This window comes from Peromyscus maniculatus, chromosome 8 (assembly GCF_049852395.1).
Source record: "Peromyscus maniculatus bairdii isolate BWxNUB_F1_BW_parent chromosome 8, HU_Pman_BW_mat_3.1, whole genome shotgun sequence".
Lineage (NCBI taxonomy): Eukaryota > Metazoa > Chordata > Mammalia > Rodentia > Cricetidae > Peromyscus > Peromyscus maniculatus.
Window position 1 is genome coordinate 107,585,603 of NC_134859.1, and position 27,669 is coordinate 107,613,271.

The window sequence follows — 27,669 nt, forward strand, 5'->3', positions numbered from 1 at the left end:
TAGCATGGTTGAAAGCCAGTACCTAAAGCAAGGTTGCCTTTGGGAACCCTACAGTTAGAAGCAGTGAACGTTTGGAGCTAGTGAAAGCTGCTTCCTAGAGTCATCAGTGTGTAGTGTATGCAGTGGGTGTTATTAATAGGTGAGCCAGTTAGATAGAGCCGTTGGACCCAGAGGACCTGAAGGAGGGGTAGAGCTAAGTACACTCTAAGGCATTTCAACAGAAACAGGCCTCACACCCATGAACTGTAAGGGACTCCAAGATAAGTACTTGTGCACACCCCTCTGTCTCGTGGTGGCGGTTGTGTTTGTGATGGATTCCTGAGCCTTGAACATGCTAGTCAGATAGTTTGCCAGTAAGTCACATTCCCCGTCCTTAATTTTCTGAGACAGGGTCTTACTATGTAGCTTAGGCTGGTCTCAGGCTTGCTGTGTAGCCTGGGGTAGTGTACTCTTGATGTTCCTGCCTCAGTCTCCCAACTACTAACATCACAGGCATTCACTACTATGCTTGGCTTGAGCTACTCTACAGATTTTTATTTGGTGTGTGTGTGTGTGTGTGTGTGTGTGTGTGTGTGTGTGTGTGCCAGAGGACATCCTCAATGTTGATCTCCAGGTGTCATTCATCTTTATACATTGATTATTTTTGAGACAGGATATCTTACTGAGATGGGACAGAGACTCAGGGCTCCACCCATCTCCAGCTCCTGGCACTGGGTACAAACACACTTCACCTGCCTGGCTTTTCTGTGGGCTCTGCTGATTGAACTCAGCTTGTGCAGCACTTCACATCTCCCCAGCCCTTGGCTACTTTGGAAGCTGTCTTCTTTCATTGCTTCTTACTTGGAGACAAAAAAGGAATTAAAACTGGAAGGTCACACAGCTTATCTGAGTGAGAATCCTCAATAACATTCTTGTCTGAAGATGCTGAGGAGCGCTGCGACAGTGATTGTTCCTGTTCTGTGAGAGGCGCGCTGGCATGCTCTGTGTTCCTGGAGATGCTTTTAATTTCAGCTCTGTGGTCACATGCACTTTGTTCAGCAGCTGTGTTTGATCAGTCATGAAAGATCTAAGTCTGGTAGTGTGCAGATCCACACATAATATCTCATTCACCTCACAGGATGGGAAGAACTTTTTAGTGTGACCCCATGTGGGAGAACATGAGTGCTAGAGACTCCTGGACATGGAGCACAAACCAACAGCTACTGCTGCCTCAGGAAGAATTTTGTCAGCAGCAGGACAGCCTCGAACAGTCTGCGCTGAACAGTCTGGGCTGCACAGCTCAGCAGCAGGATGATGCTTGTACACCATGAATAATTTGCTGTATTGCACTGTGGAGCCTGCTCTGCTCTCTGTGGTGGCACTGGGCTCCTGCACTGGATATGCCTCTGGTTTGCTCTATCCAGAAGCTTCCATTCATGTATTTGGGTCTCCTTCACTGTCCCTGGCAGCTCATACCTGCCCCCCCCCCCCGGGGGGGGGTTCTCTTTGTAGCTTTGGAGCCTATCCTGAAACTTGCATTGTAGACCAGGCAGGCTTCGAACTCACGGAGCTCCGCCTGTCTCTGCCTCCCGAGTGCTGGGATTAAAGGCGTGTGCCACCACCGCCTGGTCTCATTCCTGCTTTTGTGGACATGATTGAAGTAGTGGCTCCTTGAGCTGATGACAGTCCTGATTGGCACTTTGCACCTGCTCCTTCCCACACTTAGGTGTTTGGGTTTCTTCGGTATGTAGTGAATGTAGGAACCATAGTGGAGGCTGATTGTGCTTCCTCCTTCTCTCATCACACTTGCTTTATTTTATTATTATATATATTCTAAAGACAGGATCTAATCTGAATTTGTTTTGTAGCTGAGGATGAGCTTGCATTTCTGATTCTTCTGCACCCAGCTCTAGTGCTGGGATGACAGGTATATGCCATCACACCTGGTTTATGCAGTGCTGGGCAATGAACCCAGAGTCTCCTACATACTAGCCTAGCTAAGTGTTCTAGCAGTTCAGCTGCTCTACACTGTGTATTATTATCACGAAAACATCTCATTCCACAAGAATACTTTCACTTTTATCCAGACTGTCTGACCTCTGGACTTTGTTGAGTAAAATTGAAAATAATTTAAAATCTAATTTGTCTTCTTGTCAAGCCAAGAGAAACCTATCAAGGAAGCATTAAAGTGGATGAGGAACGTCTGTATAGCCATGGGTTACCCAGAGCGTCAGATCTAGCGGCAGGTTTGTAATCAAGTATTAACATGCACTAAGTGGGAAGTGGTAATTTCTGGGGTTGATGCCTCTTTTGAAGAGTTAAAAGAACGATGGGGAGAAAGTTGATTATCGTTTGTACAGTTATGGGGCTGGATTGAAGTTCCCAAGGCCTCCCATCTCTATATTCCCTGATTTGATGATCTGCTAAAGACACAGTGGGCTCAGCAGTACTCAAGGTGGTTTATTGCAGTGAAAGGATATGGGGTAAAACCAGCCAGGGGAACAGAGGTGTGTGTGTGTGTGTGTGTGTGTGTGTGTGTGTGTGTGTGTGTGTGTTGAGGTCTGCAGTAAGACAGCCGTGAACTCTCAAAGTGTGCTTTCCCAGTGTAGTACTCTAGGATGGCTCAGCTTTCCCAGCAATAAGTTGGACAATACATATGAAGTGGTGTCACCCTAAAAGGCTCCTTAAAGACTTAGTTGAATGCTTGTCATGGGTATACCTCTGCCTTGATGCACCAGAACTCCAGGCTCCAGAGGCAGACAAGGATGTCCACATTGTGTGTAGTTGGGGCCTGGTGAGCTGACCTTACAATTAGGGGAGCAGAGCTGTCCAGAAGTCCCAGAGCACCTATAAGCAGCAGTTCATAGACACCTCCTTGGGTAGCTAGTAATTTATTTGCCTTTTCCTTTGGATCACTGTCTCACTCTAAGACACAGAGGATAAAGGAATCAGAGGCTTAAACAAGTGAGTATGAGCTTGTGTGTCACCCCATCAGACAGTCACATTAGCTTTCACGGGTGTGTGGTAAGTCGTGTTCACTAAGAGAAGAAGCAGATATATTGGGTCAGAAAAGACTTATTTCTTTAGAATTTTGTGTAAAGTAATGGGGCTGTAACTGAACTTTCTGAGCTTACATTCTGTGCAGACGTTAAATGCTGGCTGGGAGTTGCTTTAGTGAGAGCACCATTGAATTGTAATTAAATATTAAGAACCTATAAAATATATTTGCATTAAAAAGTGGTTAAAGTAATTTTCTCAGTCTTCATAAATTTAGATAATAGTCATTAAACAAAATAATGAGCTAGTCTTTGGATAGAAGAGGCAAAGATGCAGAAAATTGCCCCAGGAGCTGAGTTGCTAATGACACTGTTCCCTGTGATTCTAGAATAAAATCCTGTGGGACTGGACACATTCTTGATGCTTGACTGTGTGCTGTCCACTGCAACAGAAATGTCATCATCAGGTTAGCGGCAGTTAGGCAGGTGTGCTAAGTTGGCCCTTTGGGAGTTCTCTGGTCACTTTCAGCAAAGTTTCCCAGTCTGTTACTATGATGGCCCACTCTTGGGTGGGTTCCAAGCAAAACACCAACTGAATGGGCGGCCTTGGTTTTTTAAAGGAGCTTTTTCAATATTAACTAGACTTGTGATCGTTTTGCCTCAGCCTCTGCAGGGTTGGTATTATAGTCTACCACACAGGGCCTAGTGGCTTTAAAGAAAGTATTTGAGTGAAGTATTGCTGACAGTGGTTAATACAATCTGTGGTCTTGTAGTTTGGTCCATATTTCACTGATGCTGTCAGATGCTCTGGACCTGGGAGTTGACATGCAGGCTTAGTCAATAACCAAGCTTCAGTTTTCACCTATGCAAACAGGAAAGACCAGCCTCTTCTCTATTTTAAATTAAGCCTTGTAATTTAAGATGATTGGAGAGTCACATACAGTTTAACGGATAGGAGGAACCTGTGTATCTTAGAAAGCTACTGTAGCTGCTCTGTGTGGTGATGTAGGTCTGTTCTCTCAGCACTGATGAGGCAGGAAGGTTGTAAGTTCCAGGCCAGTCTGAGCTAGACAGTGAGACCTCTCTAACCAAAACCTTAAGCCAATAGCTGTGTTATAGCATCAGCCCAGATGACACGGACGATGGCATGTCACTCCATGACCCCTCCTTGCTCTCAATAGCACACACTTCTTTGCCTGGAAATCATCAAATCCTTTGTCTCGGTAGTTCTGTCATTTCAAGAATGTCATGTAGACAAGTCACATAGTACCTCACTTTTTGCTATTGATCTTTTTCACTCAAGAATTTCTCAGAGATTCATCTACATTGTCTATCATTTGTTCCTATTTATTGCCAAGTGTTATCTGCAGTGTAGACGAGCTGCTGTTGTGTAACCACTTGCTCAGTGAAGGACATCTGGGTTGGTTCTGTTAGGAATAAAGCTGCTGAGAACACTTGCGTGGGTTTTCTCTGAACGTGAGTTTTCATTTCTCTGAGATACGTGCCAGAAGTGCAGTAGCCTGGCCTGCTGGTGCATGTTAGTGCATAGTTCCCAGGAACCACTGCACTGTCTTCCCGGGCAGTTGCAGATAGGCTTTCAGCACACGGAGGCTGTGTGTGTGTGTGTGTGTGTGTGTGTGTGTGTGTGTGTGTGTGTGTGTGTGTACACTTCGACGATCCTTGAGCTCATGTTGGAAAACTCTTCCTGTCCTGTGAGGTGAACCTTGTGTGTTTCCCACAGGAATAGCGAGCAGGCCCTTGTGTGTGCTGCCCACTTGAGCTTTTCTCTTAAAAATCACCTATTTGAATTTTGTTCTTTTTCCTACAGATTTTGTCTTCTGCCTTTTCTTTTTCTTCTTCCTTTTAAAACAACGAATCACAATAAATTGTTGATACATAAAATGCACTTTAACCTAAATGTGTATGTCTTGGTCTTATAAAAGCTTGACCTTTCAGTGCATTCAACTTTGTCATCAGTTTTTTTCATGTACTGTTTTACAGTACATTTTCAGTGTCCTCCCCCTCCCCACCCTGTATATTTCTCCACTGCTTTAGATCCTGAGGTCATGAAGCTGTTCTGAAGAGTCTGCAATTGACTCTCACAGTGGGATCTTGGGTCCACCTGCAGTATAAAGTAGAGATCTAGTTTTACTTTACCTTTTATCATGTCTGGCCAGTTTTTGAAGCACTTTTGTATCTCTGGTGTTAGTTTCTCATACTGCTATTCTAGAACATTTACAGGTGTTAGGGTAGGTGGTTTGCAAGTGCAGAATCATCACTTCCTTTCTGGCCATTAAAGTGGGTGTCACATAACCTGGGACATTGGTATAGTACAGGATGCCCCACCTAGCCTAGCAACTCTTCTCTGCCAAGGCATGTGTTGTGGTCTCCCCAAGGCTTCTCCTACTTCTGTTATAGTTCACTTGAAGACAGTGTCATCGCTCTGTTTTTGTTTGTGTTTGTGTGAGTAACAGTCTCTGGAGAGTGGGTTTTATGTGTAGTTTGGGGTCTCTGTGTCTGTTTCTACTCAGGGATGTTGTCTTTGCACACCAGCACATGAGTGTCATAGAGTCCAGGGCAGGTTACATAGTGTGTCAACTTTTCTGGTAGAACAATGGTTCTCAACCCGTTGGTCACAGCCCCTTAAGTTGAAAAGGCCCTTTCACAGGGTTGCATATCAGATATCCTTCATATTAGGTATTTACATTATGATTCATAACAGTAGTAAAATTACAGTTATGAGGTAGCAGTGAAAATCATTTTATGGTTTGGGGTCACTACAACACGAGGAACTGTATTAAAAAGGTTGCAGCATTAGGAAGGTTGAGAACCATTGCTTTAGAAGAACAGGTCAAGGGGCAAGTGACTGGGCTTGGTTCAGGTTTCAGGAAGCAGTGAGGCCATTGGTGAACAAAGAGTGGCTCAGGCCGTGAGAAGGCAAGGAGCTGGTTCTTGTTTTGGGAATTATCTGCAGGATACATGCGTGCTGTGACAAGTGAAGGAGAAGCCAAGTCATGCAGGACGGTGAAGCCACCCAAGGATGCATCAGTCTGAAAGCCAGCGGTCTATGCGGATGTGTTCTAAGGAGGTGTTCTAGTTCTATTGCTGAAATAAAACACTTGACCAAAAGCAACTTCCTTTAGCTTACAGTTCCACATTCCAGTCCGTCATTGGGAAGAAGTCACAAAGGCAGGAACTTAATGCCGTCATGACACATCCACAAAGAGCAGAGAGAATAAACGCATCTTTGCTGGCTTGCATCTAGCTTTCTCTTGTCTTACATAGTTGAGAACCTTCCTGACTAGGGAATGGTACTGCCCACAATGGGCTGGGTCTTCCTATATCAATTAATAATCAAGACAGTCCCCACAGGCCAACTTGATCTAGACAGTTCCTCAGCTGATGCTCTTTCTCTTCTTAGGTGATTCTAGGCTGTGGAAAGTTGAGAAGTAAAAACTAGCTATCATAGGTGTTTTATATGTAAGGAAGGTGGTTAAGTTTTTCTTTTAAAGAGATGTTATATGCTACATGAGAATAATACATTTTTAAAAACAAAATTAAAACTGATGTTCACCAAGTGACAAACAATGCTAGCGGTGTGGAACCTGTTCCACTGCTGCGCCTGCCCTGTCCTGAGAGGGCACCTCTGTCCTGAGAGGGCTCCTTCCAACAGGGCTTCACCTGCCTGAGGGCAGGGGAGGGTCCCAGGCTTGGCATGGGGCCTAGAGGGTGAGGTTTTCTGCTGAGGACTTAAGGACCAAGAGCTCATCATGTTTCCCTTCCCCCTCGTTTGCTCACTGACTTTCCTCTTCATTTTGTTCTTCCTTCTTCTTCTCCTTCCCCTCTCAACCTATTTTTACCTACTTTTGTCACACAGTCAGCTGAGTCAAATGTGAAACATTTGCTTCTGTTTCCTGAGTGTGCAGCAAAAGCTTGATCCACAACATGATGAAAGAGAATACTTGCATGACTTACCCACATACCATGTCACATTCCCAGTTACCACAGCTCACTAAAGAGGGCAAGTCTGATGTTGGGGGTGGGTGGGTTCTGGGGCCTATGTATGTGACTGGTAGTTAATGTCGCCCACACCCCTAGTGGCGGGCCAGGGCTGCTTTGTTCCAGAGGAACCTTATTCCCTGGTTCACTGTAGAGGTGCCCAGTGGGCACACCCAGAGGGGAACAACAGGCCAGGAGAGATGGATATGTGACCCTTCGGCAGAGCTGAAGGACGACCCCACTGATGAGATTTTCCTTCATTTGTTAGAGTTCCCCTCTTTAAGGGAAAGACATAAAGCCCAGGAAGTTGTTAGTCAAGAGTGGCAGAAAGCCGTGCTGATGTTTGAAGCTCCAGCTCCATGAGAGGTTTCTGGTGTTGGTGCAGTTTGCTGAGTGCAACAGTTTTTAGAACTTTCTGGAAACAAAGATACTTTTTCTTACCTAGGAATTAGAGGCAATTGGTTGTGGTTTCACTTGGATCTTTGTGATAAATTTTGTTTGTGTCAAGGTAGAGGACTTCCCATTCCTAGCCTTCATTCTAAAGGATTTTCTGCCAAGTAGATTTGAAAGCTGGGCTGTCAACTGTACCACTTGCTGGAGCCCACAGCTATTCCACTGTTCCTGGCTTGCTCTTTGCTTGTGTTTGTTTTGAAGTATTGGAGAATCGAGCAGTCAACACCCTGATTCCTGCGCTCTCTTCATGCATCTCTGGAGAAGGAATGTCCTTCTGGCCCAATACCGGGTTACACTTAGCACCTGACCTACTTCTGCAGTCTCATCCCACATCTGCGCTCTGGTCACACACTCCTTCACTATGCTGAGAGCATGGTTTATTCCTTATTCATTCATTCACTCACTCACTCACTCACTCACTCACTCACTCACTCACTCACTCACTCATTTATTTGAAAAGCAAGAACTACCCGATTTATGTATCTTGTTTCTTAAACAAAAACATGGTTTTTTGGGATGTGAGATGGCACAGAATGTAAATGTGCTTGTTACCAAGCCTGAGGACCTGAGTTTCACTGAGACCCACATGTTGAAAAGCGAGAACTAGCTCACACAAGTAGTCCTCTGACTTTGCATGTGAATACACATGCATGCACGCACACACACTAAATAAATTTATTTAAAAAAGAACCTGCTTTTTAAATAACATTGCTTTCTTGGTGGAGATTCCAGGATGGATATGTTGTGGAGTGGTCCGCCTCATTTTGCAAATGTTTTGCTCATGATGCCATTTATCTTGTTTCTCTACTCACTAAGTTTCCTATAAACTAGGCTCAGTCTAAAGGGATGTTTGTTCTGGGTGGTTAAGCCTTTTTTTGGAGGGCCAAGGACTCCCGTTTGCCAGTTGCTTCTCATTACAACAGGAAGAATCAGTAACCTACCAAAGAGTTGGCCATCTGCGGAAACAGGTGTCTCAGCAGAGCCAGTGTTCATGTGGCTCTTTCCTTGCTCAGCAGAGGGAGTGGAGTCTGAACAGCTCAGTGCGGAGCTATCTGAAGCTGTTCTTAGTCTAACTTCTCTTTGGGACTGTGCCAGCCAAGGGACACACCCTTGAATGAAACATGCCGAGGAGTGGTTCTAGAGAGTCCAGGCCAAGGTGGAGTGGTCCTGTTGCCTTGGGCCACAGTGACGAGGTGACAGTGGCAGGGAACTCACATCTCCTCTATCACATGTCAGAAGTAAGAGAGAGAGGACGTGACCACAGTCACACAGTCCCTTTTGAGGACATTCCCCAGTGATGACAGGCTCTACAGAGTCACAGCACCTCTCACTACCACCATCTTGACAAAACAAGCCTTTGACATGTGGGCCCCTAGGGGACACTCAACATCTAAGCCATAGCAGTGATTTGACTTTTCTTTGAAGCCTGTATGTTATTACAGAGCAAAGTGAAGTACCAGTACTTTTCTCTGCATTTTTAATTGAAGCTGATTTGAGAAATCACTTACTTGTCAAACATTTAAGGCACTATGCGAGTAGAAATTTTAAAGAGGAGCTGGACATGATGGTGCATGCCTTTAATTCCAGCACTAGGAAGGCAGAGGCAGGTGGATCTCTGAGTTCAAGGCCAGCCTGGTCTACAAAGCAAGTTCCAGGGCAGCCAGGACAGAGAAACCCTGCCTCGAAAAGCCAAAAAAAAAAAAAGAACGAAAGACGAAGTCCGTGTGTGCGTGTGCTTGTGCTTGCATGTGTGCATGCGCACTTACACAAGCATCTCAGAGTTCCCTATCCATGAGGATGGTCTCCTCCCTAGTGTGTTGTACAACCTTCATTGACCACTCCTTCCTGGGGTCTAGCTGTCATCTTTGCATGTTAGCCTCTGCTCCTGGTGGCCTGTATGCCTATGAATTCTGTCTAGACTCAAAGGTCACTTTTCCTTGCTAAGTGTTCTTCAGTTTTGTCAGGCAGGGTGAGTTCTGAACTTTTCTTGGCACATCATGGGACTTTGGACATTTTTGGTAGGGAATACAGAATGTCTTTGTTGTCTGGAATGGACAGGGTGATGATTTGTTTGTGGGGTGTTCTTAGAATCTACAGCCATCTCTAGTAGGCCATGGGCATTTAATGCAGATGCTTCTTAGCTGTCAGCCACATGGGCTTCTTTTGTTCTACCTAGGTAGAAATCATGAGTGTAGGTGAACTCTTCCATTGCTTAGCAGTCCTAGGTCCCTGAGTGTCCACAACGTAGGGCTGGGCTTGAAGGCCCAGTGGCTTACAGTTCCAAGCTCTGAGAGGTAGGGGCCTATTACTCTAAGTTTGAGTGACTAGAGATTTTCAGTGTTTTTAGTGGCTTTCAGTACTCAGCTTAGAGGCTTATTGCTCTAGTTACAGATTGCAAACATCTTGGCATTTGGCATTTTTTGTAATCCTTAGCTTCTTGCAGGGAATGGACAACAGTAGCAGGCAGCACCTGTTGGTCCATAACTTTCCAACATGGAAGTGAAAAGCATCGGAGTTGTCCACTGTCAGCAATCGTAGCCTTCTAGCTAGTCAGGCAGTTCCCGGGCCCACAAGGGTCTGTGGCATTCACAGTGCCTTTCACCTTCTTAAAGACCATCCAGCCGCTCTGTCTTGCAGATGAAAAACTGGGAAGCATTGGTGTCTGGTTTAGTGTTTGCCATAGACTAGATCCCAGGCTTTGTATAATTTAGGATGAAGTTTTCTCTCCATAGATGGACTTACCACCGTTGCCATCTTTGTGTGTGAAGTTACCTCCCTGGCACAGGAATCTTGGAATAATTCTGTGAAAAGAGGAACCACTGTATCCAAATCCTTTCTCTTCAGTGCTCAGAGCATGAAAGTTTCTGCTGTCTTTGGGATTTTGCCTGCAAACAGCAAGAAGGAGAACTGCCCAGGGGTTTGCCATGAGCCATGAGCCATGATGTTGACCAACACAGCAGGGTTGACCAGCCTGCCGACAAGAGTGTCTGCAGAGCTCAGCATGCATAATTTCTGTTTGTGTCAGTTAAAAAATAAAGAGGGGGCTGGAGAGATGGCTCAGTGAGTTGTTGAGAGTACTCGCTACTCTTCCAGAGGACCTAGGTTCAATTCCCAGCACACATATGGCAGTTCACAACTGTAACTCCACTTCCAGAGGCTCTGACACCCTCACCCAAGCAGGCAGAATACCAATGCACATAAAATAAGAATAAATACATCATTAAAAATTAAATATATATGAAACTGTCCAGGTGGCTCAGTGGGTAAAGACTAAGAGACCTGAGTTTAGTACCTGGAACACATAAATATGGGAAAGACAGAACTGACTCCACAGAATTGTTCTCTGACCTCCATGTGTGTGTTGTGACATTTACCCCCTATTCATCTCTGGCCGGTCTAGAACTTGCTATGTAGACCAGTCTGCCCTCAAAATCACAGGCATCCTCCTGCCCCTATTTCCCAAGTACTGAGATGAAAGTTGTATATCCATTGCAATAAGTAAATTTTTTTTTTTTAAATGAGAAAGTGCAAATGTGGCTTTGAGGTGCAGTTTTGAAGTAGTGTTGAGGTTTCTGCTGGACCTGTGGACAGGATGAGGTGACATGTCCTCCTCACAGTCATCTGTACACTTGGGAAGGCTACACTGAAGGACTTCCTACCCAGAACTGTGGAAGAACTGTAGAGCTCCTTCCTTTGTTGTGGAAGCTTTCCCCTAAGACACCACTGTAGTGGAGTGTGGCTCTGAAAAGTCCAATGCCACATTCTGCCCTCCTGTCAGCAAGGATCCCAGAAAATGGACATCTAAAGTCAAGCAAGGCCCAGTGGACGTGCCAGAGCTGAGGAAGTGTCCACCCCAAACAATACTCAGAAGATAGGTTGTGGTCTGACCAAGGTATGTGTGGGCTGCGGCCACCCTGAAGAAGGGCCAGCAGCTAGTCTTCAGTGTTTCAGAAACCTTGTCTTTTTGTGTTGAAATATTCCTGAAGAGTATTGCTGCTGAAGTTCATTTTTTTGTTTAAAGAAAGATAACCAATATGGACAACTGTAGATGTGGGGCTAGGGAGATGCCTCAGTCAGTGAAGTGTTGTGGACCTGAATTTGATTCTAGCACCCATGTATAAAGTTGGTTGTAGTAATGTGGGTTTATATTATAATCCCAGACCTGGATAAACAGAGACAGGACAGCCAGCCTAATTGGTGCACTATAGGTCAAGAAGAGACATTGTCCTGAGCTCCAACACCTAAGGTTATCCTCTGACCTCTGAATGCATGTGTACACATTCATCTGTGCATACAAACACATGCTCATGTGGACCCACACACATGAACACACATAAATACATTCACACGTGCACTTATACCTTCTACACCCTCATGAATGCACACATTTCTTTCTTTCTTTCTTTCTTTTTTTAAAATAATTTATTTTATTTATTTACTTTTGTTTTTTCAGGACAGGGTTTCTGAGTGTAACAGCCCTAGCTGTCCTGAAATTTACTTTGTAGATTATGCTGGCTGTGAACTCACAGAGATGACCTGCCTCTGCTTCCTGAGTGCTGGGATTAAAGGCATGCACTACCACCATCCGGCTTATTTAAATTTATTTTATGTGCATTGGTGTGAAGATGTCAGATGCCCTAGAACTGGAGTTACAGACAGTTGCAAGCTGCCTTATTGCTGGGAATTGAATCAGGGTCCTCTGGAAGAGTAGCTGGTGATCTTAACCACTGAGCTATCTCTCCAGACCCACACACATATTTCTAGATGCCTTTGAGACACTATTTTTTTTTTTTAATTTACTATATTGGGGAAGACGGATTTCTATTTTTTTTTCTTCCAAAGCCCAAGTCTTGTTACGTGGCCTTAGCGTTGGCATAGCAAATTTCCTCCTGCCTCAGCTTCTTGAGTGCTTGGGTTACAAGTGTACACCATCATGCCTGGTAGGAAACTTCTTTATGAATTATTTTTATGGATCCTTCTTCAGCTCTTATTATGCTTGGTTGTTCTTTCAGGCTCTGTTTGCAGATGAAGCTTGACTGTATTCAGATGAGGCAGGTGTGGATGAAATATGGCTTTTCTTTTCTTTTTTTTTTTTTTTTTTTGTTTTTCGAGACAGGGTTTCTCTGTGTAGCTTTGCGCCTTTTCCTGGAACTCACTTGGTAGCCCAGGCTGGCCTCGAACTCACAGAGGAAATATGGCTTTTCAATTTGTGTGCCACATAGTCACTTTGAGATGGGACTTGATCCTAGACCAGTAAGCATGTTGAGAAGAAATGCACAGGAAAGAGCAGTCGTGTTCCTTGTCATTCAGGTCCTTCAGTCTTGGCTTTGTAGCATCTGGTGAAGTGTGTACTTCCTTGTGTTTGTTAAATTCTGGGCCACAGACCTGATTGTGTGCCATGGTTTGCTGTCAGCTTGGTTTAGTGGTCCATAATCCCCAAAGGATATTCATGTGTGCTATCAGCTTTATCTCCAGGACTTTGAACGAAAATTGAACTGTTGCTGTTTTCCATTTCCTGTTTATAATCCTTCCCACCTTTGGCTCTATACTGTGGCAATTTTTCATTTGGAATTGCCTTTGAGTAACTCAGGCATGGGGTAGTGTTCTGACATTGTTTTCCTAAGGTGAGACTCACTAAGCTGTTGGTTTTATGTAGGTGGCAAAGTCCACTCCTGGGAGGCTATAAGGAAGGATTGTGCTGCAGCGACAATGCCTGGCTTCTCAGCACTTAGGAAGACCCCTAGATGCTACAGCTCCTGTGGTTCAGTATCCTGGTGTGTGAGTGTGAACCTGACTCCTGACCCATAGTGGGAGGAGAAGGGACCCAGTCACATATGGGAGAGTCAGCTAGGGAAGCCCAGCTATGGAGAGGAAGCTTAACCAGCCAGGAACTGCAGCTCACTGCCTCAACTTCCCCACTTGGTTTCTTTCTTTTTTTCCTCCTTCCTTCCTTCCTTCCTTCCTTCCTTCCTTCCTTCCTTCCTTCCTTCCTTCCTTCCTTCCTTCCTTCCTTCCTTCCTCCCTCCCTCCCTCCCTCCCTCCCTCCCTCCCTCCCTCCCTCCCTCCCTCCCTCCCTCCCTCCCTCCCCTCCTCCTCCTCCTCCTCCTCCTCCTCCTCCTTTTTTTTTTTTGACAGAATTTCTCTGTGTGTAGCCCTGGTTGTCCTGGAACTTGCTCTGTAGCCCAGGCTGGCCTCGAACACTTAGAGATCTGTCTACCTCTGCCTCCTGAGTGCTGGGATTAAAGGTGTTCGCCACTACTGCCCCATCTTACCCACTTGGTTTCTGATGAATGTCTTGAGTACCTAATAAGATGATGTCACCTCTATCTGTTATTTGATCCCCCCCTTTGATTTTTTTTTTTTAAACTTGGAAGCTTCATCTTAGAGGACATACTGCTCTGCCTGGGACTCTCTCTATAGGGAACTCCCCGATGGCTGTATGAGACTTCTCTAATTGATTTCTGTTGGATGTTTTGAGCACCTGATTTGGCAGTGTTCCTCTTCCTCTTTCTCTCCCTTCCTGTTTCTCTTTTGCTTTGGCTTGTGCTATACTTACTAATTGACTCAGTTAGAATCAAAAGCATGGCTATTGCAGATCGTTCTCTGGATGTCCCTCGTAGAGCAGCACACCAGGTGAACTTCCTGCTGTGCCCTGGCACTGTCTTCTAAAAGCATCTGGTCTGCCTCGATTATGTAAGCTGCTTTCTTGCAGCCTGTGGGTGCTAGCACCTTGGAGTCCTTTCATAAGTCCTGTTGGCCTGTTGCTTATGGAAGCAGCCTCCTTGGCCACCTGAGATTCATGCTGTTTTTCTGAATGTGTACCATGGATGACATGATACTGAATTATAAAGTAGGGAGGGAAACACATCTTGGGCGAATGATTGACTCTAAGGATAGTGTTGCTAATGCTAATTTATTAGTAGTCCTAAAGCTGTGGATGAGTGTTCTGTCAGAAAAGCAGTCTCTGGGTAACCTTGGATCCAATCCATGTTTTCATGGGAACTCTCACAGGGCTGACATTCTCAGTTGAGGGCCCCACCTCTAAAGGCACAGCATATATAAACAAGTTATTTTCTGTGTCTTCCCAGCAGTAAAAATTATATGTGTATACATGCACATTTGTGAAGAAAGCCTTTGGTTACAGTGGTAAATCATTTTTATATCCATCTTTCGAAGTAACGTGCTTATAGTTGGAACTTTGACAGCAGACTTCCTGAAGGGTCAAGTAAAAAAGAAGAAAAGGGGCCATCCACCTTTTCCTTCCAAACAGCTTGTGAGATCTTGTGCTTTTAATGTTACATCGATGAGTGTGTGGGCGCGCGCATGTGTGTGTGTGTGTGTGTGTGTGTGTGTGTGTGTGTGTGTGTGTGTGTGTGTGTGCGCGCGCACGGGTTAAGGAGGACATTCTTTAGTAGGTTTAAATAATTATGATCTCTAGAATAAACTGAGCTATAGTTTTTTTTTTTTTTTTTAGCTTATTTTGTATACAGTTCATTATTTTGACTCTTAGAAAACAAATATCTTAAGGCTTTCTTTTGTTGGAAGCAAACTCAGTCAGTAGTCTCTTGGGTGTTGTGCGTAGGAAGAGCCCAGGCATGCCTTTGAGGCAGCAACTGAGCTTGCCACCGGCTAACTTTGATGTTGCAGGTTTCCCCTTTGCCTTTTCCTTTTTATTCAGCTGGAAATAGACTTTAAAATCAGTGTAATTTGAACAGAATTTGGCTTGTAAGAAAAGCACATTTAGAATTAAGTTTGGATTCTGGCTCAGAGTAACAAACCAAGCTTATAAATTCCAGTATCCTTCTCTTTTGTTTCCAGTTCCCATTGAAGGAACAGAAGGATTTGAAAAAAAAAAAAAAACCAAAAAACCAGGGGTCTCCCAAGCTTCTGCTGCTGCTGCTGCTGGAGGGTGCTCAGTTCGATGCTCTTTCTTCTGGGCTTGTTGTCTGCCTCTCCCCTGTCTTTGAATGGGAGTTGGGGGTGGGGGCAAACTGGCTTCTCCTCCTCTTTGTTGTACGCTCTGGTTTCTGACTTTCTTTATAAATTATGCATCTGTGTCGCCTCATCCCAGCTCAGGTTTTCTTGATGCTCCAGATCCTAATGAAGACTCTTGGGAGTGGGTGGTTCTGTCATCAGACAAGTGGGTGAACAGTGTTTTGTGACATTAGTGTTGACCCTCAGGCTGACTTTCTGTGTCTGTTCCATACACTCAGATGTTGATGCATGAGCTGCACTCAGTGTAGGCCCAGACCACACAGGTCAGGCAGCTTTGTTTACTCCTTGTTTCTTAGCTGCACAGTGGTCATCTAACTGTTAGGCAAGGTAGCCTGTGAAGTTTCTCAAACTTGGCGGAGCAGCTAGATCACTCATGCTTTCCAAACAGTAGATGGCTTTGTTGATCAGTTAAGAAAGAAAACATTAACAAAGCCCTTGTAATACTGCCTGAATTCTTTGAATGGTAGCAAACATCAGTATGCACCAGATACCAAGGTGGTGCTCACTTGTGTATACAGGTCTTTGGGGGCAAGCCTGAGGGTGAAGTCATTTACACAGTGGAGATTTCACTGTGTAAGCATTAGTGCTCTTAAATACATGCCCATGTACTCTTGCTATATAGTCATGAGATACATGGTATAGGGACCACATTGCTGAAATTTGAAAAATTGTGAGTTTCAGAACATGTCTGGCACCAGGAGACTCTAAGAGAACTAAGTTTAACACACACCTAGAGTGGAAAGTTTCCTCAAGGCTTTTGACTGGGATCCGATCCCCAAGGGTTACTTCCAGGATGGTGCAGGGGAGACAGGTCATGAGGCTTTTAGGACCCTGGCACTGAGAGCTTGCTCCATCGAGAGCGCCCTGCACTGAGAGTGCGCTGCACTGAGAGTGCGCTGCACTGGGAGTGCTCTGCACCTTCCTCTGACTTGTTCTGGAGAGACTGAGAAGGATTGGTGGGTTAAAGTACAAATTGGGAGTAATCACTGGAAATCTTATACAGGTCCCTCTTTCCTCCCCGTTCCCCCCACCCCTTTCCTTTTTTTATTTATTTATTTTTTTTATTTTTTATTTTTTTGAGACAGGGTCTCTATGTAGTACTGGTTGTCCCGAAACTTTCTCTGTAGACCATGCTGCCCTTGAACTCACAGAGACCCTCCTGCCTCTGCTTCCAGAGTCAGAGATTACAAGCATGCACCACAACACCCATATACAGTTTCTTGAAATGATACTCTTTTTGTGTTTTTGAGATAGAGTCTCATGTAGTCCAGGCTGTTCTGGAATTCACTACATAGCCCAGGCTGGCCTTAAACTCATGGCTTTCCTCCTGCCTTAGCATCCCAAGTGCTGAGATTGGAAGCTTGAGCCATCTGGCCTGGATTTCAAAATGACATTCTTTTCAAATTCAAAATTAACCTCTAGAGACATAACTGTGCCATCTTACGTTATATTCCATTCAGAAGAAGTGTTTTAATGTCCAAATGGTTATTTTATGGAATAGTCTGCAGTTTTTGGTCCATTAAATTTGATTAGCCCTTATATGAAAACATTTCTATAATTGTATTAAAATCATTAATCTAGAATTTTTGGAATAAGGTTGCCATATAAATCAAATAAAATACCAAAAAATTTTTTAGGTATAGTTCAACTTAAAAAGTCTATAGTTTATGTCAACATGGTTAAAATTTGCAGAATAAGATATACTTGATGGGATTAAGAATGCTTAGTAGCAGCTGGGTGGTGGTGGCACACGCCGTTAATCCCAGCACTTGGGCGGTAAGGCCAGCCTGGTCTACAGAGTGAGTTGCAGGACAGGCTCCAAAGCTACAGAGAAACCCTGTCTTGAAAAACCAAAAAAAAAAAAAAAAAGAAAGAAAAAGAATATTTAGTAGTAATCTGTTCAAATTTGGAATCAGTAGCAAGGCATTCAACTAAAATCCATTTTTCTAGTTTATGTGTTAGTGTATTTGAGGTTTTGTGTTATTTTTATAGAAATCATAATTTAGGGTGTTGGTTAGGTATTCATGATGTGAGCAAATGTGCTGATGTTAGTGTCCAGGCCAGGTCCTGCTGCTGCTCAGTTCCAGAGCAGGGGGGAGCTGACTCTTGAGTGACTCGGTGAGTATAGAAGTGCACTGCTGACAAGTGTGTGGGGTTGTGTCCCAGGACGGAAGAGGGACCACTGTGTTTTCATGAGTGCTCTTGTCTGAGGGACTCAGATCCTAGGACTGTATGTGTACATGTGGAGGCCAGAAGTGAGTACAGAGCGTCTTCTCTGTTGCTCTCCAGCTTATTCTTTGAGATAGGGTCTTAACCAATATGGCTACACTAGATGGCCAGTGAACTGTAGAGTCTAGGGATCCTCCTGTCTGCCTCCCCTGTGCTGGAGTCCCAGCCACGAGCCACCAGACCTGACTTGCGTGAGTGCTGGTGGTGGAACTCAGGCCCCTCGTGCTTATGCGGTGACCATTTCACTGACAGAGCCATTTGCCTAGCTCTTGAAGGACATTTTTCTTTTTGTAACTAACTCAGAGCATATTTACTGAGAACTACAGTAAATAAGTCAGATTGAATGCTGCTGCATCAATGCTCTGGCCCCTTTCTCTGTCCTCTGTCTGGGAAAGAATCAGGTGTACCTAACGTGGACCTTGCTGTAGGGGAGCTAGGCGGGCCCACCTTTTACTCCTCCCTTACCCATGCCTTGGTAGGTGAGCTCACGTTGTAATTGAGATGCCTGTTACCATAACTTAATAAGCAGATGCCATTACTGATGGGTGGAGTTCAGCTGTGGTGAATCAGACAGTCTATGGCAGTCCCCTTGGTCCATTGGGAACATGTTCTGAGACCCCAGTGGCTGCAGAAGCTTAGGGCAGCACTGAACCCTTATATATACACACCGTGTTTTCTTGTTTGTAAACACCTGTTAGGAAATGTGTTTGTAAAGGGGGCACAAAAATGTGACAACAGTAACACAGCAGAACCGCGAAACAGCCCTGCCATAAGGTTCTGTGAATGTGGGCCTCTTCTCCACAGTAGCTGCCTCTCCTTGTGAATGTGTATGTGCACGCCATGCCGCAAGTTAGCACTTGACAGAATTGCTTCTTCTTTTTTACCAGGTGGGCCCTGGGTATCAAACACAGGTCCTTGGATTTGGCAGCAAGCATCTTTACCAGTTGAGTTACCTCACCAGCCCTCAACTTTGTCTGGAAGGGAGGGACACTCTATGGCTTCTCTTTGTTTTGTCTGATAGGCAGTTTGCTCTTCTTGTGCTTTGGAACTGTTATTAAAAGACAAGCATTGCTTGAACACAGGCATGGTCACACCAGGCAGCGCGTGATAACAGATACTGTTAGCTGACTTATTGGAGGATATATACCCCAAGTACAGGATGGAGAATTTCCAGGTGGAGTGCAGCTAGAGCTTGTGGGCTGTTTATTTCTGTTATTTTCCATGTACTGTTCTCTGACTGTAGATGATTTTGAGTAAGGGACATAGGGTAGGGAATCACTCTTTTAATATTAGAGAACCATACAGGGCTGCTGTGTCTATGGAGAAAGGGCTGTGATGATTGAGCAAAGCCATGTTTCTTTAGGAAGTGACTTGGGAGTTGGATACAAGATCTGGTTCTGTGTTTTACGGAACCTTGTAGGTTCCATTGTTGTAGCAGTGGGAGAGACTTGAAGCTGTCTCAAGCAAGATGGTAGAGATGTTTGCAGGAGACTTCTCATTTTAGACAGCGTAGCCTCAGGCTGAGTCTGCAGTAAAGTAATTGATGAGCTCTGTGGGGTTATTGATGGTGGTCACTTACATATTGGAAGCTAACTAGAAAATGCAGTTATTTTTACCCTCTGATTGATTTTCACCTTTCCTCCTGACTGTGGGTAAAGAGCCTGTTTTCAGGTTTATAGCAAGATATTCTGGACTGTTCTAGGGAAGATGCTCCTGGAGGTGGGCGTGCAGGGAGAGAGGAAGGATGGAAACATTTTTTTTCCCACAGATGTTTAGTGTCTGTACTGAACAAGGGACTTTTCTTGAAACACATGGCAGTCTCTCTAGAAAAGGGCCACTGCTGTCCTTTTGTGCTGGCTTAGGAGCATTATTTTAGAAGTTTTGCACATCACAGTAAAACTTAATACAGAGACAGGAGGCACAGTCTGGAAGAGAGAATGAGGTACAGGCAGTGTAATAGGCTTGTTTGCACACTCACAGGAGAACCAGCAATAAGCATGTGTAGTCACAGATTTAGCAAACTGACCCCCTCATCCCCCCATGAGCAAGTGGCTGGAAGAAGCTGTGATGGGCAGTGAATCTGTTCATGAAGAAGATAGGATGATCTTGATGAGAATACAGGGTTTCCCAGGGTAGGAGACCATAAAGTCTCCTTCACTTTATATGTTGCTGACAGAGTTCAAAGGAAACTTGGCCACATGGGGAGATGCTGTATGCTGTCTATGAGAGGGGAATATGTGAAAATGTTGCTTCTTGTCAAATTTGATTGAAATATTAGTGCCGTTTTAATTGAAATCCCAGTGGGATTTAAAAGTGTCCAAGGGACTGGAGAGATGGATCAGTGATTAAAAGCACTGGCAGCTCTTTCGGAGGAGGAGTCCTGGCACATAGATGGCAGCTAACAACCACCTGTAACTCCAGGTCTAGGGAATTTAAGACCCCTTTCTGGCCTCCTTGGTCGCACATACACATAGGTAAAACACATATACACATCAAAGTTAAAAACATTTAAGTGACTAAGTGTTTAGTTTGGAAAACAGGATTAGTAACATTTTTTGAAGAAAACCTGGCCTTCAGTTGTTATGAAGGTGTGTTGGTTCACCTTCACCTCAACTAAGTGGATTTAGAATTGCCATGGGTGTGTCTAGGAAGATGTTCCTGGAATGTTTGAGGAATGAAGACACACTAACCGTGGGTGGCACACTTCAGCCAGGTACCAGAGCTTGTCACTCTCTGCTTTCTGACTGTGGATGCAGTGTGACCAGCTGCTGCATGCTTCTGCTGTCTGGATGGACTGTCCCTCAAACTACGCGCAAGAATTCACCTTCCCTTCCTGAGATGAACTTTGTCAGGCATTTTGTCATGGCAGTAAGGAAGTGACTGACACACAGGATGACAATTAGGTACATGAGCACAGTTCCTGGGTAGTGTATGCTGGCCAGTGGGTCATTTATCTCTTGGCAGACTTTGCCACTCAAGGGTTCTGGAGATGTGTGAGGAGGTCAAGGAGAGAGTATTGGGTGGGACTGGGACAAGTGACTGGTTTTGTTGTTGTTGTTTTGAGGCAGAGAATACCAAGGCTTTGAATACTCAAAGGTGGAGGATATCAGGTAACATGAAGAGCTGAGCTTTAACTTGTGAAAAGCACAGGGAGCAGCCACAGGGAAGCACAGCTTTGATGTGCAGCCTGCATCCAGGCAGATTGGCCCATGTGTGCTTACACATACATGAGGGCGTGACTGGAACTCAGTGAGAGTTGATGATGGTTTGGAGTGAACACACTAGGAGACATTTCAACTAGGATGCAGAGTTGCTGGGGAGCTGTTGAATGCAGGGTGCTGGGGCTTCTAAGGATGGTGAGGGATGAGAAGGGCTGGCGCTCTATTTGAATGGCCCCCACCCCCCTGCCCCCTGCCCCCTTTATTTTTCCAAGACAGGATTTCACTGTGTAGCCCCGGCTCAAATTCTCACTGGGATTGAAGGTATGTGCCATTCTGTGCTTGCTGCAGGATCTTTCTCTCTTAGGTTTTCTGAGGTGTTCCTAGCACCCGTGAACAGTGATTGGCACACTGTGTGTGAGCCAGTGAAGGTTGTGGGCTAAGGTTTGCTGGGTTGGTGGGGCTGCTGCTTAAAGTTGGAACAGTAGAAAAGGAACAGGTGTGGGAGGAAGCATATCAGGTGATGTTGGTGTGGTAGTGGTAGAAAGCAGAAGGTGCGAGGTGCGGTGGTGCACACCTTTAATCCCAGTACTTAGAGGGAGATGTAGGCAGATCTCTGAGTTTGAAGCCAGCCTGGTCTACATAATGAGTTCCAGGACAGCCAGCACTACCTAGAGAGATCCTGTCTCAAAAAACAAGCAAGCAAGCAAACAAACAAACAAAGCACAGAAAGTACTCAGACATCAAGCGATGGAGAGAAACATAGTAAAGTGATATAATATGGATAATGTGAAACTGGTTAAAAAGAAAAATCACCGATGACTAAATGGTAGCATGGATCTGAATGAACATGGTAGTACTTGGGTCCCATACAGTGTTCAACTGTACTAGCAAGAATAAGTCATCCTGCCTCCTCACAACGGGACCACAGATAAGAATAGTGTACGGAGCACTTGAAGATGTGTTGTCTTTTATTTATTTATTTATTTATTTATTTATTTATTTATTTATTTATTTATTTATTTATTTATTATTTATTTATTTTGAGACAGGGTTTCTCTGTGTAGCTTTGCGCCTTTCCTGAAACTCACTTGGTAGCCCAGGCTGGCCTCGAACTCACAGAGATCCGCCTGGCTCGTGTTGTCTTTTGATCAGTTGATTCTGCTCCTGCATGCTCTGCTTTCAGCCCTTTGCCCTGTCCTCAGAGGTGGGCTAACCTGGACTATAGGAGCAGTGTTGCCAGAGTACCTGAGTAAGGCGGTGTCAGGGAGGAGCCACGTGTTCTGGGGACATACCTGGAGTTTATGTTGAAACTCTGTTTCTGTTGTACTTCCAGATGAAGACAGTTAGTGTGGCCTTGGTCCTGTGTCTGAATGTGGGCGTGGATCCTCCAGATGTGGTGAAGACAACACCTTGTGCAAGATTGGAGTGCTGGATCGGTGAGTGTCAGCCCCTCCCACGGACACCTGTCATGTACGCTGTTGTTTTAGATGCATTAACCTTTGTTTTGTAGTAGAGAAATTTTTCAAGGAAACTTAATAAAATATCAACTGTTGGTTTCTGTATTTTTTTCTTTAAAATTTGTTGGTATATAGCTTGTGCCTATACATTGGTATAATGGTAGGTATACACACTTTTGCAAAATTGAGCAACTCATATTTGTATGTAAATATATTTATAGAAAAGGTAAATTGATCTATTTTAAGAAAAGCATTATTGCCATATATCATAGATGATAGTATCCAAATTCATGCTTACATTGTGCTAAGGATGGCTTACAGCAGTTCCTAGTTAATTAGCTCGTTCAATCTCCATCTAAATCCCACGTTAAAACATTTTATTGCGTGTATATGTGTGCACACGCATATATGCATGCAACAGTGTAGACGTGGAGGTTGAAGTACAGCTTGGGAGTCGGTCTTTCCTTTCAGCCTGTGGGTCTTGGAAATTGAACGCAGGGTGTTGGGCTTGGTGGCAGGTGCTTTGTCTACCTTCGGAGCCGTCCTACTAGCCCACCTGTTTTGTCTGTTTGTTTCGTTTTTGTAACAAAATGCAACTGCTTAATTTTTCAAAACTCAACTATACTAATGAAAATAAATGATAGACAACCTTTAATATTTGTACATTATCTTCATATAACTATAACTGCTTTCAAAAGACATCTTGTAAAGAATATTTTCACAATACCATATTGCAAAAATAGGACAACATTCAAGAACATTAGTCTGAAATATATCTTACAGTGTTGGTTTTTGAAGCTGAGTAAAATGAGATCCAAAAGAAGAGTTTGCCCTGAGTTGTTCTGTGAGTACAAAGTGGAGTTGGGAACCTACGTAAAGTATGGAGACTGTTCATTTTTAAAAAATTGGAGCTGGGGTGATGGTGGCATACTCATTTAATCCCAGCATGGGAGATAGAGGCAGGTAGATCTCAGTTAGTTTGAGGCCATTCTTGTCTATATAGTTAAGTTCTAGGCCAGCCATGTACACTGTCTTTAATAAATGAGGAGTGGTGGGTAATGAAAATGTATACAATAAAATTTCTGTATGAACGTTTCCCACAGCACACACAGCATTGAGCAGCAGTCACGACCATCCTCTCTAGGAGCTTTTCACACCACAGCTGCTGTTGTTTCCCTTCCCAGCCCCTGTATGCCCCATTCAGGGTTTTCTTTTTGAGACAGGTGTTGTTATGTAGTCCAGGCTGTCTTCAACCTCAAGGCCCTGCCTCTGCCTCCTGAGTGCTGCATCACAGGTGGGCACCACCACACCTGGCTAATCTGTTCAGAAGGACATGTGCTTTTCCGGAGTTGAGAACTTTGTATTTGGTCTTGACTGAGAGGTGGACCTGGTCTGGGCTATTGTGACTTGACAACATGGGATAAGAAAAAAGAATGTTAATGACTTACTTCAGCTGATGCTTGGTATCCATTATTCCATGTATTGTGTTTTGTTTTTTTGAAAAAAAAAAAAAGTTTCCAAAGTTGCAAGCAGAGCAGTGAACACTTTTCCTGATTCAGTGAGTTGCTTGGGAACTCTTCATTGTTAGGTCCACCTGCAAGGAGTCTCTTCTGAGATGAGATCACAGCTAGCTCCTTGTGGGGAGGAACCTGGGGACTGCAGTCAGGCCCATCCTTTGCAGCACAGTCTGGCTAGCAGGGCCCTGACTGGGTCTCCCGTGGCAACCCTGGCTCTGTAGTGGCTCTGAGGTTTGGCTGGAGGGTTACAGACGACAGTTGCTCTCTGGCTGCAGTGCTCTGCAAGCCATGTGAGGTGGTTTGTGGGCTTCATCTATCCCTGTCTGTCATTTGTCATGTTTGGCCCTGAGCTGACACTTGCTCGTGGGCACTGGGGCATCCTTTGTGCACTCTGTTCTTGAGAAAAGGTGCTTGGGGAACCGTCCAGCCGGTGTTGCCAGCCAGTGCTTTAGGTTTCAGGCATGGCCAGTTAGCTGGGGAGAGGATGGCTAGTTTCCATAGGGAGGGTGCTGCTGAAGTCTTCAGAGGGACTGACCTCCACCAGAAAACTGCAAAGGCCTGTCTTGGTGGAGAAGGCTTGTGTAGACTCTGGACTTGAGTGACCATGTGCATGTTATGAACAGTGGCTGGAAGGAGGGAAGAGAATTAGGACCCTTGGGGAGTGGAGAGGAAGGTGGGTGTAAGAACAGGGAAGGGTCCTGATCATCAGGTTGGTTACAGTAGCCAGAAGAACAAGGGTTGGTCAAGAAGCTGTGCAGGTTGTAAGGCAGCTTGGCCAGTGAGGTAATGAGAGGTGCTGGAGGTGCTAGCGACAGGGCCCAGGCTGGCGTGTGCCACCCAAGCAGGGCCCCAGTAGGACTGTGGGGATGCGTCACTTACTGGTGTGGGGCTAGTTAGTGCCATCATTGACTTTCAAATACATGGCCGTGTAGACAGCTACAAACTTGTGTTTTATATTTGATCTCAGCATTTTGTGGTGCCACTAGAAATCAAAGAATTGTGTACTCATCAAGGCCCTAGCTTCCTTCATCCCAGCTTACTCTACCTGCTTAGCTGCTTTGAGCCTTGTTTCCTCTTGTAGAGAGGAGCTAATGGTGCCACCTGCCTCACGGCTTGAGGAGATTTTACTGGGACCCTGTGCTCAGCTCCATGTAGAGACTGGCCCTTGGCAGAGGCTTGCTTGTTTTTTCTCAGCTCCAATGCCAGTATCCCCAGACGGTTTTAATTTGTTTGTGCTGCTATAACAAAATACAGGAGACAAGTAATTAGTAAATAATGGAGGTTTATGGTTCACCATTCTGTAGAATGTAAAACTCAAGTTAAGATAGTGGCAGATGGTGTGTCTGGTGTCTGCTTTCTGCTTCTGAGATGATGCCTTGATCACTGTCCTCACTTGGTGGGACAGGGCAAAGGGGTCTAGCTTGTTGCTTGCAGTCTTTTTAATAAGGTCTCCATTCCTAGCCTTAGGTAACTTAATCTCCTGCATGGTCCACCTCTTGACGCTGTCAAGCTTGGGGCTTATATTCCAACAGAGGAATTTTGGGAGACACATTTACATCATAGTATATCAACTGGCACTCTCCCTGTGCAGTACGTCCTGCCTCTCTCAACACAACAGGGTGCCAAGTGCCTCTTGTATCCACCTGTGTGGCTGAAGGAGGGGCACAGCAAGTGTGCCTTATTAGCTGTTATTGAGCCTGCTGGCCTCTGGGATTGCTGTGCACTCAGGGCTGATGTCTAGCAGACATCAGATAGTAGAATGCACAGTGTTCTCATTCCATCTAACAAATTAGACCTTTAGTATGTCAGGTAGTTATTGAAGCATAGCCCAGAGCTCTGCTGGAAGCTGTGAGTGTGACTGTGGCCTTGTAGGAACGGGAGACTGAGCTAGGTTGAGACTGCTCAGGTCTCAGAGATAAGGGCTCTGGATGTAGCCTGAAGAATACTAGACCTGCACTGTTGGTGGTTTTTGTTTGCACCACCTGAGCACATGACAGAGAGGATCCCAAGGCTGCCTGGAGAGTGTGTCAGTCAAGTGTCTCTGAGGAGAAAGTAAGGAAAAGGCACAGACCTTCCTGTCACCTGTCCCAGATAGTAGAGCATGAGCTGTGAATGTCACCGAGTAAAGGCATCATTGGCTGGTCTCCAGGAATTGAAAGCTCTTGGGGAACTCTTGTTCTTCCTGCCCTTTGTCCTCATTCCTCTGCTTTAAACATGCTGTTTTACCCTCTGGAAACGACTCCTGTCTCTTCTCTGAAAAACAGGGAGAGGCCCTTTGGTTTTATGGTTGACATTAAATGCTACAGCAGTAATACTAAAAACAGTCCACTAAAGGGTGTGCACCCTGTCCTTGTTGGGGATGGTTTGCCTGACAGCAGACTGCAGAGCTGACTGCTGACCGGAAGCAAGTGTGCTGGAGCTGGGGTGTTTGTGTGCAAGCGGGAGTAGCTGGGAGTAGAGAGGTTGCCAGAAGCATGGTGCTTCTATTAACCCCAAGAAATTATTTGGGAGACACTTTGCCCCCATTGCCCAGAGGCTTTGCAGATGAACTGAGACAGTGCTTTTATATATTCTTGGCCTTGCTTCGTTGACTGCAGAAACATGCACAGAGCCTACTACTAGCTGGGCAGATCAGACTGGAATCCCAGTCACTATGAGTGGCCTTGGAGACCCATATCATGAAAGTCAGGTGGGCATTTCTGCACAGCAGGGCAGTGACCTACCTTGGGAGGGCTGAGCTTGGAGCTCCAGGCAAGCAGGCAGTTGGAGCTAGTTGCAACCAGTGGCTCTTTGGACTGTGGCATAGCTCCAGAGGCTTCTGGGGACCCATGGTTTGGAACACTGCATTCTCTGTCCTGTTGTGCTGGTGTCTTAAGGTGGTGTCCCTGTTCCCCTTAGAGGGAGGATAGCATAACCACTTGTCTCCTCCTTCACTCCTTTTCAGTGGACATAAACCCAGAGGCTGTATTTTAAGTCATGGATCCAGCTAAGCCCCTGCAAGCAAGTTGTAAAGTATTGCAGCTCCTGGTTTTGTGGTTTGCTCTGTAAGCACATGGGCTGTGAGACTTTTAGGGAGGAGCTGTAGATGATAATTTCTGCCCTAGGATCCTATCCACTCCAGGGCTGAAAGGTCCTACCACTAGCTACACCCTGGAATGTACCTGCCCAGCCATCCACAGCCTTGTGGCCAGGCTTTGCCCTGAAACTCAGTGAGGAGACAGACACCACACTGTGTTGGCCACTAATTATAAGATGGAGAGATGACATTATGATTAATAAGATACAGTCATCAACAGCCATTCCTAATTTCAAAGTAGCCCCTTTGCTATTATGTATTTTCTCAATAAAAAATTAGTCATTCAAGGTAACACCACTAATTAATGGAGGAATCCTTGAAAGGCACTGTCTGATTTACACTCCATCCAGTAGGCAGTACTCTACTAATAAGTCAATTAGCAAATGCTTAAGTGTCTGCTAACTACAAGGCACAAAGAACTACAAAGGTTCTTTGAGCTGCAAGCTCTGTGTGTTACTTCTGCTTTTGTATTTCTATTGTGGCACAGTCTGCATACAGGAGGCTGGAATGGCCTACATACAGGAGACTGGGGTTCAGCCTGCATTCAGGAGGCTGCATAGTCAGATTCAGATGACTTTTCCCAAATTCGCTGCCCTCATGAAACCAGACCCAGAACATGGAACCAGGAGCCCAAGCCACATTCCCCTCACCTGGCACCTCTTGGCGGCATGTATTCTGATTTGATACTCATCTGAATGGGAGTGTTTGGAGCCCAGCAGTCTGTGGAGAGTCTCTAAGAGCCTTCCCAGAGTGCTGTCAGGGATGACAGTGGTGGTGGCAGGATGTAGTTCTTCAGAAGGGTGGTCT

The 27,669-nt window shown here is 45.1% G+C and overlaps 1 protein-coding gene across 3 annotated transcripts in view; it reads left to right on the forward strand.

The window, feature by feature from the left end:
- Rptor (regulatory associated protein of MTOR complex 1) overlaps nt 1–27,669 on the forward strand; it is a 348,484-nt gene that overhangs the window by 51,155 nt on the left and 269,660 nt on the right. For all 3 annotated transcript variants that reach the window (XM_076543891.1, XM_006987711.4, XM_042283303.2), the window contains exon 2: nt 22,146–22,248. In XM_076543891.1, coding sequence (XP_076400006.1) covers nt 22,146–22,248 — 103 coding nt within the window. The remainder of the gene's footprint in view (nt 1–22,145; nt 22,249–27,669) is intronic.